The sequence below is a fragment of the Anabrus simplex genome, chromosome 6 (genome assembly GCF_040414725.1).
Source record: "Anabrus simplex isolate iqAnaSimp1 chromosome 6, ASM4041472v1, whole genome shotgun sequence".
Lineage (NCBI taxonomy): Eukaryota > Metazoa > Arthropoda > Insecta > Orthoptera > Tettigoniidae > Anabrus > Anabrus simplex.
Genome location: NC_090270.1, coordinates 168,954,042 through 168,966,376, shown reverse-complemented (window position 1 = coordinate 168,966,376; position 12,335 = coordinate 168,954,042). Strand labels below are relative to the sequence as shown.

At 39.5% G+C, this 12,335-nt stretch overlaps 1 protein-coding gene across 3 annotated transcripts in view; it reads right to left on the bottom strand.

The window, feature by feature from the left end:
* Nucleotides 1-7,154, bottom strand: part of Hel89B (histone acetyltransferase 1) — a 570,925-nt gene extending 563,771 nt beyond the window's left edge. Inside the window, exons 1-2 of one of the 3 annotated variants that reach the window (XM_067150030.2) lie at nucleotides 7,025-7,154; nucleotides 6,582-6,669 (exon numbers count right to left, since the gene is read on the bottom strand). In XM_067150030.2, the coding sequence (XP_067006131.2) occupies nucleotides 6,582-6,592 (11 nt within the window). In that variant the 5' untranslated portion in view covers nucleotides 6,593-6,669; nucleotides 7,025-7,154. Of the gene's footprint in view, nucleotides 1-6,581; nucleotides 6,670-6,777; nucleotides 6,797-6,888 lie in introns of those variants that run through there. The other 2 variants (XM_067150029.2, XM_067150032.2) reach the window with 2 other exon arrangements.
* Nucleotides 7,155-12,335: the final 5,181 nt, after the last annotated feature.

The following is a 12,335-nucleotide window of genomic DNA, read 5'->3' as shown; positions in this document are numbered from 1 at the left end:
GGAAGACTTGGGAGAAAGGAGACGAACTGCTCGACTAAGCGGTATATAAATTATAACGGTTGGGGAGACAATGTCTTATTTATGGCTATTTTAATTTAGACTACTTGAAGAGCTACAGATGGCTCTTAGGAGCCAAACATGTACTGTGTTTTTTGTAAATATAATTGATTACTAAAAGTGATTGTAAGGCTGTATTGATTTGGTGGATCTCCCCAACCGTTATAATATACATTTCGGAGTCAATACAGAAGAGAGAGAGAGAGAGAGCGTGGAATAACATTAATGGATAAAAAAAGTGTAAGTGGTGTTTTTAAAAATAGGAAAGATCACAATTTGAAGATATAGTTCAAGAAATAAATCATTCAATCAATCAATTAATCATTCATTCATCTGCATTTAGGGCTGTCACCCAGGTAGCAGATTCTCTATCAATTGTTTACCTAGGCTTTTGTTAGACATTTTCAAAGAACTTGAAAATTTATTGAACATTTCCCTTGATAATTTATTCCAATACTCACTCCTTGCCCTATAAATAAATATTTGCCCCAATTTGTCCTCTTGATTTCCAATTTTATCTTCATATAATGATCTTTCCTACTTTTAAAAGTTCCACTCAAGCTTATTCATCTACCTATGTCATTCTACACCAACTCACCAATGACAGCTCGAAACATACCACATACTGTTGATAAACTTAACCATAATAGGTGATGTATTTATTCCTATGCCGGCCCCGTGTTGTAGGGGTAGCGTGCCTGCCTCTTACTCGGAGGCTCCAGGTTCGATTCCCGGCCAGGTCAGGGATTTTTACCTAGACCTGGGGGCTGGTTCGAGGTCCACTCAGCCTACGTGATTAGAATTGAGGAGCTATCTGACGGTGAGATGGCGGCCCCGGTCTAGAAAGGCAAGAATAACGGCCGAGAGGATTTGTTGTGCTGACCACACGACACCTCGTAATCTGCAGGCCTTCGGGCTGAGCAGCGGTCGCTTGGTAGGCCAAGGCCCTTCAAGGGCTGTAGTGCGATGGGGTTTGGTTTGGTTTATTTATTCCTATATATTATTTATACCACACAGTCGAGCATCTCGTCTCCTTACTCCCAAGTCTTCCCAGCCCACAGTTTGCAACATTTTTTGTCACACTACTCCTTTATCGGAAATCACCCAGAACAAATCGTCGTTTCTTTCTTCGAATTTTTTTTCCAGTTCTCGTATCAAATAGTCCCGGTGAGGGTCCCATACACTAGAATCATAGTGTAACTGCGGTCTTACTAGACACTTACATACCCTCTCCTTTACATCCTAATTACAACCCCTAAATACTCTCATAACCATATGAAGAGATCTGTAACCTATCTTAACAACCTCGTTAATATGATTACGCCAAAGAAGATCATTCCTTAAATTAACACATAGGTACTTACCGCGTTCCCTATGAGGTCCTATCACGCGATCAACATGATAATTAAACGTGAGAGGACTTTTCCTCTTGGTGAAACTTACAACTTGACTTTCATCCCGTTCACATTCATACCATTGTCTGCTGTCCATCTCACAACATTGTGTAAGTCCCCCTGCAGTCGCTCACAATCCTGCAACTCATTTACTACTCTATACAGTATAACATCATCTGCAAACAGCCTTATCTGTGATACCAGTGTTGGAATTCAATAGGACAAATTGGGGATTTTTTTTTTTTTTTTTTTTTTTTTTTGCTAGGGGCTTTACGTCGCACCGACACAGATAGGTCTTATGGTGACGATGGGATAGGAAAGGCCTAGGAGTTGGAAGGAAGCGGCCGTGGCCTTAATTAAGGTACAGCCCCGGCATTTGCCTGGTGTGAAAATGGGAAACCAAGGAAAACCATTTTCAGGGCTGCCAATAGTGGGATTCGAACCTACTATCTCCCAGATGCAAGCTCACAGCCGTGCGCCTCTACACGCACGGCCAACTCGCCCGGTGGGAAAAATATTTGTTAATAGGAAGAGGAGTTAGGGATTGCAATAATTTACCAAGGGACATGTTCAACAAATTCCCATATTCTTTGCAATTATTTAAGAAAAGATGAGGTAAACAAGAGACTACCCTAAATGGAGATTAGTGGCGACTGATTGAATTGATTTTGATCATTGTATGGCCTCAGCTACTGTGTGCAGGCATTTTAATTTGATGCCAGCTGACTACTCGTCAATTTCAAAGTTCTGTTTTACTCTAGGCCAACTAGGTGGCAGAGTCTTTTCGGTTTTATAACAGAGTTTACATGAGTTTTGTCTGGGAAACACCAAATGCGTCACCACAGATCTTTTACATGCCGACATCATACAACATGGAGTGTTGAATGGACTTTCTTCCGCCCTTCAAAAATCCCACTACCGCTGCCGAAAATGAATCTGCTATCTTGAAATTCGGAGGCCAACACACTACCAATGATCCACAGAAGGAGTTTCCAAGGTGATGAAACCCACTTAATGTCTCTGTGCTACTGTACAAAATAAAAGCACAAAATGAAGTAATATCTTTACAAAGTTTGGTATAATTCCAGTCCTATATGAAAAAAAGTCAGGGATTTCCTTAAGACTGACACTCTGTGAGTAATTATAATTGTAATTTTACTGATTAGGCCTACTTGTTGAAACAGTAGTTAGTAATTCATTGTAACTGAGTAAAATATTTCTCAAGTAACTGAAATTTAGCCAAGTTACATTTTCCCTGTACTTTTCCCACCACTGGTAACATTCATAATTCATAATTCCATTTCCAAAATAATTATATTTTACACAATTACCATAAATCTCTGCCAAGAATAGAAAACTATCTCCACTAACATAAGTATTAAAAAACATAATTACATAAATGATAAAGTCTATCTTCGTAAATACCTGCCGCTGTACTTCATAGACATATTCCTTTGGATTTACTCTGTGTAAAATAAGAAACTGCAGGGAAACTTCACATTTTGTGAAGACTTTGCTTCGCTTCCTCAAATGTCAACCATGACTGACCACGATTGTTCCAATGATATCCTATCTATTATTCAGGAGCATGACAACATCAAACTAAGCATAAATAACCTTCACTAAAACTACCTTGAACTGCTCTAGCACAAAAGAATAGAAAGACAGACACATGGGAAGGAACAGTACACTTGGTTCCCAGCATACAATGTGAAAGCTGGAACGCATATGTAGCTAGGTAAATGATCCACAATACTCTTTGCTACTAATAAGCTGAGCCACTAAGTGGGGTTTAATCATCATCTGAAAGTTAATTTGTTACTAATAGTCATACAATGGCAGAAAATGAGATCCCAACTCCAACACCAAGAAGGAATCATGCCAGACAAAACAAAGTTTGCGAGGCGTGTTTGCACATCTGAAGGATGACGCCTATTTGAATTTGGCATGCTAGTCAATGAAGAGTGGTGCTAGCAGCACCACTATGACCTTGCAAAGCAAGTTTGATTTAAATATGCATTGTACACTTTGTGAGCATCAGTTATCATCCGGTGTTGACGTTGTGAGGTAAGTGTGAATCAAACGTACCTCTAAGGAGACGAAGATTGAATTATCAGTTTACCGTTTTGAATGAGGCCATTTAAAAGGGCTTTGAGAAGGTGGATGTTCTTTCTGTGATATTGCAGAAAGACTCTGCAGGCATGTATTCACAGCACATCGGTGTTGGTAACAATATTCATGGAAAAGCACTGTCTCAAGAAGACTGCATTCCAGCCATACACAGGCCACTATGGAGAGGGAAGACCACCATATTCGCTGCATGGCTGTGGTGGATCTTACTGCATCTGCAGCAGCCCTCAGAGCTTCAGTTGGCACCAAAGTGACACAGCGAACTGTAACAAATCGATCACTTGTGGGTCAGCTCCGAGCCAGATGACCTGTAGCATTCATGCCACTAACTCTGAATCGCTGCCATCTGCGACTTCAGTGGTGTCAAGCTAGAGTTCATTGGAAGTTGGAGTGGAGATCTGTTGTGTTCTCAGATGAGAGCCGTTTCTATCTTGGTGTCAGTGATGGCCGTAGGTTGGTAAGGAGGATGCCAGGTGAGCGCGTTTGGAACCAAGCTGTCTGCAGCGTTGACGCACTAGACCGAGCAATTTCCTATGACATCAGGAGCACTCTTGTCATTATGCCAAGAACCTTGACAGCAGATTTGTACATCAGGCTGGTGATTAAACCAGTTGTGCTGCCATTAATTCGCAATATTTAAGCGGTTGCTTTCCAACAGGATACTGCTCGTCCTAATACCGTTGCCGACACCCAACGTGCTCTACAAAGTGTCAGCCAGTTGCCTTGGCCTGCGAGATCACCAGATCTTTTGCCCATTGAGCATGTATGGGACATTATGGGACAACAAATCCAGTGTCATCCAATACCAGCATTAACGACTGCTGATGTGACTGACCAAGAACAACAGGCATAGAACTTCATCCCACAAAATAACATACGGCACCTGTATGACACAATGCATGCACGTTGCATGCTTGCATTGAAAATCATGGTGCCTACAGTAGTTATTAATATACCACCATGCCACATGTCTTCTCGCACATACATGAACCTGCGAGATGGAAACTAATCAAATAAATATCTTACCTAGACAAATGCTTAGCATTATTTTATTCCTCTAAACTAAAATTCTTTGTGGTGGTTTATTGTACAATTAAATGTAAGGTTCTAGACTTAACATCCCTTTTGAAGTACCTAACTAAGACAAGCATAAATTACAACATTCCATCCTTCCTATCACGCCATATTACCATGCTTGACTGTCTAGTAAAAACAAGTGTGCACTCCTGTCTGCAAAACAACTAATTATCCAAACAAATCAAAATGTTGAAAGAAGATTCTTGCCAAATTGGTGCCTCTGTATGTCTATAGGTTTATGATGCTACAGTGCCATTCTTTGACCTATTCAAGAGATTGTCCCTCGCGGGGTCGCTTGCGCTGCGAGTGTGTCTCGCGCCGAGCACTTTGCCGTAAAGCGCTTCTTGGCACCACAAGTTCCCCTCCTCTGCACACTGCTAAGAGCTTTATCAGCGTAAGGTTTAGTTTAGTCAAGTGTTCACGTGTGTAGAACTCTGGGTATTGTTCCAATGCCATTTTCATTACGTGAGCATGAGTGTATACATAATACCTTCACAAAGTACAGGAAATCTTGTGCGAAAACACTATGACTAAGTGCCAGGCGAGCGCTGGCCGAATTACGTCAAAGTGCTCAACAGGAAACAATCCCCTGAGATATGTTTCTTTTTCGATTTATTATTTGCTTTACGTTGCACCAACACAGATAGGAAAGGAAGCAACCGTGGCCTTAATTAAGGTACAGCTGCAGCATCTGTCTGGTGTGATAATGAGAAATCACAGAAAACCATCTTCAGAGCTGCAGACAGTGGTATTTGACCCCCTATCTCCCGGATGCAAGCTCAAGCTGCGCGCCCCCAACTGCACGGCCAACTCCCCAGCTAACAGATAAAAGCCCTGTATTAAAAATATGGCAACCCAAGAAACGTACATCAACCACAATTTCACTGACATCATCCAACTTTATCGGCTACTTGAAAAAAAAAAAAGAAAAAAAAAAAAAGAAACTCAAGCAAAAGACCCTGGCTTACTATAATACTCTGCAGATAACTTGGTAGGTAAGGAAATATATGTGGTACACAGGAAGGAGGCGGATTTATCGAGAGCCGATCAAATTCGTTTAATACTGCTGGTACTTCCTCTCTCCCCTTTGACTTCCAGAACACTTCGGTGTTGACAGCTGTACTTTGCTCTCTGTCTAAGCCTGCCTGACCATCCCTCTACCTTTGTGCAATAAAATGCTGATATATATGGTGGTATTTGAAGTCAAGTATAACCCAAAGACCTCCACTATCAGCTTAACGGTACCGGTTCCCATAACCCTTCAAATTACTGTTGTCTGTTATTTGATGTACTTCCATCCCTTAGAAGTTTTGGGATTAGACAGTAAACCTAAGGGTCTAATAAAGAAATCAATCTTCCCCCCTTCCCCTTTGTTCCGAAATAAACTAAGTAAAAACTTAAGAAAAAAGGAATAAACCTAGATTCATGGAATTTGCATCAGGTGTAATCTTCATTCACATTCAACTTTTAATTCAGTTAACAACATTAGAGAGAATCTGTCCTTATAACTAAAGCTGATCTCATGCTAGATGAAAGGGAAGAAATATAACAGAACTGATTTAGTACCACTTGTTTCATCATAGAGGTTAATTCAAGTCACAGGAGAGGGTGAACATGAAAATGAGGATTTCAAGAACATTACCGTACGTGGCCTCCTGTGTACATAACAAAATACACAAATGCAGTTGTCAGGTATTGAAACTAGTGGCCTTCTTACAACAATTTGTTTTTAAATATACATCAACACAATTTCTACCAAAAATGCTATGAAAATGTATGAAATCTATGAAAATAGATATGACCTGTCTTGAGAAGTAGTACCGATTAAGAATTTTCAATACCATATTAATACACCAAAACTGCATAGCTCAAGGAAAGCATAGTGCGTCTAAAAAAACAGACAATGTTTTCATGCACACTTGCCTGGAAGTCATTGTACAATAATCCTTGAACACTCTTGATATGAACTTCCACCTTCAAAAATTTTTGTTTACTGAACCAAAGATGTCATCTGCAATGGAAAAATACAATTTAACAAAATATAACACAACATTTCCGTAATAAGGTTGTCTTTGATAAACAAGATACGCTTTAATACAAACATGTAAACACTGTTTACCATATGGAGCTAAGGTTAGGAAGACACTAAGTAGGTTAGAATAACGAATGTTTAATATATTTAAGACGTCGACTGGCGATAAACTACGAAACAGCAGGAATAGGTACTAACATTTTATTCCTTTTCACAACGATGTCAAGCCTAATACAACAATAATTTAGCAACAGTTAAGAACCGTACTGCTGATATCCCTCCACATAAACACTGTCAGATATTCTTGGCTATAGACAGTTTAAACATCGCTTACTTCGCAAAATCAGTGCATCAAGTAGTAGAAAATGACATCATCCACACTTTCTGTTTACGTTTCGCGTATTTTCTGTCAAAATAAACAAAAATTTCCAAATGATCGAATTTACTGCCCGGAGAGAAAGGCATCCTACCAGTGTCAAATTTATACTGACAGCCATATTGCTGATGAGTCCGAATTTATGCGATAGTTCCTTCGTGATTGGTCGAATCCTTCCCCCCAAGATGCATGAAAATATGATCAGTTCCACCAATCGACGCCAAAGTTCATTTGTACCGCCTAAAATAAACTATCCTCGCTACAGAACGTCAATGAAAAACCCCTGCAAACATTAAAAATGCATTCTTAAAAAAACACGTAGTAATTGTAAAATATAAATGTTTCTATGAAGAGCAATAAACAAGACTTCTGAAAAAAAAATCGCATTTGTGTTGTGAGACAGGAGTTAATTTTCTACAGTTTACAAACTAAATTCAGAATAATGTTTTAATATGAAATGAATTGCCATATACTGTAATACCGGTACTCCTCAAAAACAATGGCGAAATGTTGTATGATCATGTATTAATTTCTTAATCAACTTTCTTGAAAAAAATGAAATCAAATTATGCTTTGCCCCTTCAAGGGACATTATGATTCAGAATTGCTCTCTTTTATCAATATCAAAAGCTTATACACTATCATGTCTATAAGTACGGGCCGTGAAAGCATTAATGGCAACAGCTTCTGTTTGTTTGTTTGTTTGTTTGTCCAACCCTTGTCCCGTTTCATACGGGGCAGGTTATGAGGTGAGATGAATCTGTCGTGGAGTGTTTTTATGACCAAATGCCCTTTCTGACGACAACCTCATCAGAGGAGTAAATGAGATGAAATTAATTACGTGATATGATAGTAGGAAGAGGGTGAAACCCGGCCCCGGCACATAGAATATTCCTGTCGAATAACACCAAGCTAAAGGCTTATCGTGTCCATCCGACGAACGAATCACCATCAACAGCGTCATATGTCCTCACTTCATATGAGCACAGCGGAGTGGTTTCGCATTTAATCCAGGCTTTTGGCAAGCAATCTAGTGATAAGAAATTGTATACCGCCGCCTCTCCTACCCTGCTGGCCAACATTCTGATGGTGAAAATTGATATTTATCAATACCAAATACAGTAGAGATATTACGCGACACTGAGCGAGATATCGAGGGACAGCTACTGGAGCTCACTCTAGCGGATAGACCTGAACAGTACTGATTCTCTCATAAGAGCACGTGTATTTTTGTGTGAAGTTTTTGGTGTTATTTATGCGTTTTCAGTGAGTTGACATTATGGAGTCTTGGTTGTAGGCAGCTCCACATCGTTCATAAATAAACCAGCCCTCATGGATAATAAGATTTATTTACACCACACACAGTTTTAGTACACCTTTGCATGTGAGATAGGTTACACTGATTACACCAACAAGACACAAACAGGCGTGATGCTCATGCTCACTCCACGCAGCCGAATGACGCTAGTTTAGCAAGCTATACCCTGATGCAATGTTGCATCGTACACAAGGGTGTGTTCTGTATGTGGGGCGAGTTCATTCTTCCTGATGCCGCCACAACATAAATAAATAGTAGTGTGTGTCATTCCTTGATATCTCCTCTCAACATGAGGGGAAATGTATGTGCTGTGTTTGGCTGCAGTCAGTACGAAGTAGAGAAAAATGCGCGGTCATCATTCAGGTTCCCTCGTGGCAAGAACATGTAAGTAATATTGTGTTTGCAAATATATTCTTCCAGTGACAGAGATTTTTGTAGTATTTCATAATCTTCTGACCTGCTCGACCCATATTTTAACTGGCATAAAATGTAATACGCATATTTTATTGTATAGTGCAGCAGTTAACCTTCAATACCGAAGTGTTGTTGTAGGTGTGATCTGTGGTTTTTGAAATGTCACAGAAGCGATTTGGATAAGATCTACCGGTACAAGAAAGAAGGGACGTTACGCTTATATAAGAATTATAAGATCTGTTCAGATCATTTCCAGGCCAGGGACTTTAGAAATCCTCGGCAATACAGCCAAGGGTATGTTACATTTTTGTTCTAATTGTACTTAATATTCCTTAAAGCATCACTATCGACAACATTTTCATACTTTTCTTTCTTTATCCCTCTTCTCAAATTAAAGCCGGGATTTTATAGATTACCTTTATGTTAGTAGGCTTCATGTTAGGAGGAAAATTGTCCAGCTATTAAATGTTAATTCGCCGGGCTGAGTGGCTCAGACGGTTAAGGCGCTGGCCTTCTGACCCCAACTTGGCATAAGGAGGAAAACTGTCCAGCTATTAAATGTTAATTCGCCGGGCTGAGTGGCTCAGACGGTTAAGGCGCTGGCCTTTTGACCCCAACTTGGCAGGTTCGATCCTGGCTCAGTCCGGTGGTATTTGAAGGTGCTCAAATACGTCAGCCTCGTGTCGGTAAATTTATTGGCACGTAAAAGAACTCCTGCGGGACTAGATTTCGGCACCTCGGCGTCTCCGAAAACCGTAAAAGAGTAGTTAGTGGGACGTAAAACAAAAAACATTATTATTATTAAATGTTAATTAATTGCATCATATGTGTAAGGAATATCTTTCTGTCAGAAGGCTTCATGTTAAGAGGAAAATTGTCCAGCTATTAAATGTTAATTCATTGCATAATATGTATAAGGAATGTGCCGATATTTTTATTGACAAGTGTCTTAATGTGATGATACAATGTTTTTAAATAAGAAAAAGACAAATCCAACCGTAAGAGTTCAGACAGGAATGCTAAAACTAAAAAAGTAATGCATAAATGAAAGATCAAGCCATTTCACACCAGTCCATTTCACTTCTTGTTTATATGTCTAATTTCAGTCTTTGAATAATAACCTTTTAAATAATTCTTCATTCATCTATCCAGAATTGCTTTAGCAACTTCGAAGTTAATATCTCAATAACACTTTCTAGACGTAATTTATTTATCCATTTCCGTATATACATTTCCAATGATATTTGAATTTAGCACGATTTGTTCAGATCTATACTGGTTGCAATATAGACTCCATTGTTAAAGATATGCAGGAAGACCTCAATACTCTGTGTTTGTGGTTTCAAGCAAATAAATTAACAATTAATGTGTAAAAGACGAATTACATGATAATGACAAAACAAGGTCAGAATGAAATCCCACACAGTAAATATACATGCAGAATACTGAAATAAAACTAGTTAGTACTGTCAAATATCTTGGGTTGGTTATTGATAGGAACTTGAACTGGACACACCATGTTGAATACATTATTAAAAAGATTACACCTGTTGCAGGAATTTTAAAGAAACTTAGTTATCTTATCCCACAACATCTTCTAAAACAGATCTACTACTCTTTAATTCATAGTCACCTACAATATTTGAATGTAATCTGAATGCACTGTAAGAAGTCTGACTTGAATGAGCTAATGGTAGTACAAAATAGAGCTGTTAGAAATATACTTAATCTTCCCTACCTAACGCTAATAAAATATGTATACCTAAGTGCTAAAATACCACCCCGAAACATGAGTACAGAATTCAATACAGCTGTACTCATGTATAAAATAAAACATAAATTTATACACCACAACACTGATAGTCTGAATTCTGAAAACCATCCATATAGTACTAGGCACGCGAAGGACTTTGCCCAACGAGCTAGAATAACATAGAGGGGCTGTAAGCCTGTCATCAGCGCTCCCTGCTTGAAGCAAGTTGATAAGGGGCAGCCATGTTAACGGTTGTCAAAACAAAGCGAATTGGCTCGAGAGCATATGTTGAGGTGACAGGGAGATCGTGCATGCCAATTTAATTCCCTAAGTTTTAAGAAGTGAAAACATAGATTCTCGCTTTCAAGAATGCCAGCCGTAAGCTCAGCGTATGGTTGTTCTAATCGGAGCAATAAAACCAAGGATATATCGTACTTTAAGTAAGTATTGCTGAATTATAGTCGAGATTCCTTTTTGTAATTTCTGTTCGTAATTAAATCCATTTTATTGTTTACTTAGCGAAAGTACGGATAGCCACGGTAATTATTTGTCGAATTTTGTTTCAGATTTCGTTTAAAGAACAAGGAATTAACGGAACAATGCGTTGTGAGGGCGAAAAGAGTTAAATGGTATCACACTCAATTCAGTTGCTTATGCTCTGTACATTTCCAGCCCTATTTAATCTTCTTTGACATTTACAAATAAAGGAAATGGAGCGCCCACAACTAAGAAAACCACAAAAAAACACTTATTTCGTTCGAACGTACACTAAGTATGGTAAATACAGTATTTTACTGCAATTTTTCAAATGTATACAGCCTTTATTGTAGATGTCTGTTGCCTTGGTTTTTAAAACATTGCCACACTTCATAATGGCCAACTTTCAAGCTTACCTTTCAGCTAGTAATCCCAGTATGATATGGTAATGGGAGAAACACGATATCCCCCCTATATTATAATAAATAATTACACTAAACGATTATTGTGGTAAAGTATTCATGGGCCGCCTCTGTGGTGTACTGGTTAGCGTGAGCAGCTGCCACCCCTGGAAGCCCGGGTTCGATTCCCGGCTCCGCCACGAAATTTGAAAAGAGACACGAGGGCTGGAACGGGATTCTATCAGCCTGGGGAGGTCAACTGAGTAGAAGTGGGTTCGACTCTCACCTCAGCCATCCTCGAAGTGATTTTCCGTGGTTTCCCACTTCTTATCCGGGATGGTACCTAACTTAAGGCCACGGCCGCTTCCTTCCCCACCCCCCACAAGGCCCCCTGTTCAGTATAGCATGTGCAGCCCTCCCTCACATTTGTATCCCCTGACCCAATGTCTCACGCTCCAGAACACTGTCCTTGAGGCGGTAGAGGTGGGATCCGTCGCTGAGTCCGTGGGAAAAACCAACCCGGGAGGGTAAATAGATTAAGAAAGGAACACAGTACTCATGAGGTTGCAGTAATTTTTAAAATATGAACAGAATGAGTTTGTAACCTATTGTTGGTCCCTATGATTTTAAGGCTTCCTGTCATAAATATTTATGTCCATCGTTTTTATTCTAATTTACGCTTAACCACAACAGCCAAGCAGGGTAACGCTCTTGTTCCGATTTCGAGGCCTATTCGTATGTCACTATGCGATAATTTCGAACTCCCCTACAATCAACTGATCGTGATGTTGGCCTCGTGCCGCAATATGATGAAGTGGCGGTATTCGCTTTAATGCTTCAAGCTATCGGCAACGGTCTTTAATTCTCCCCCAGTGATTCTAAAATGCGTATTTTCTACACTTTTCG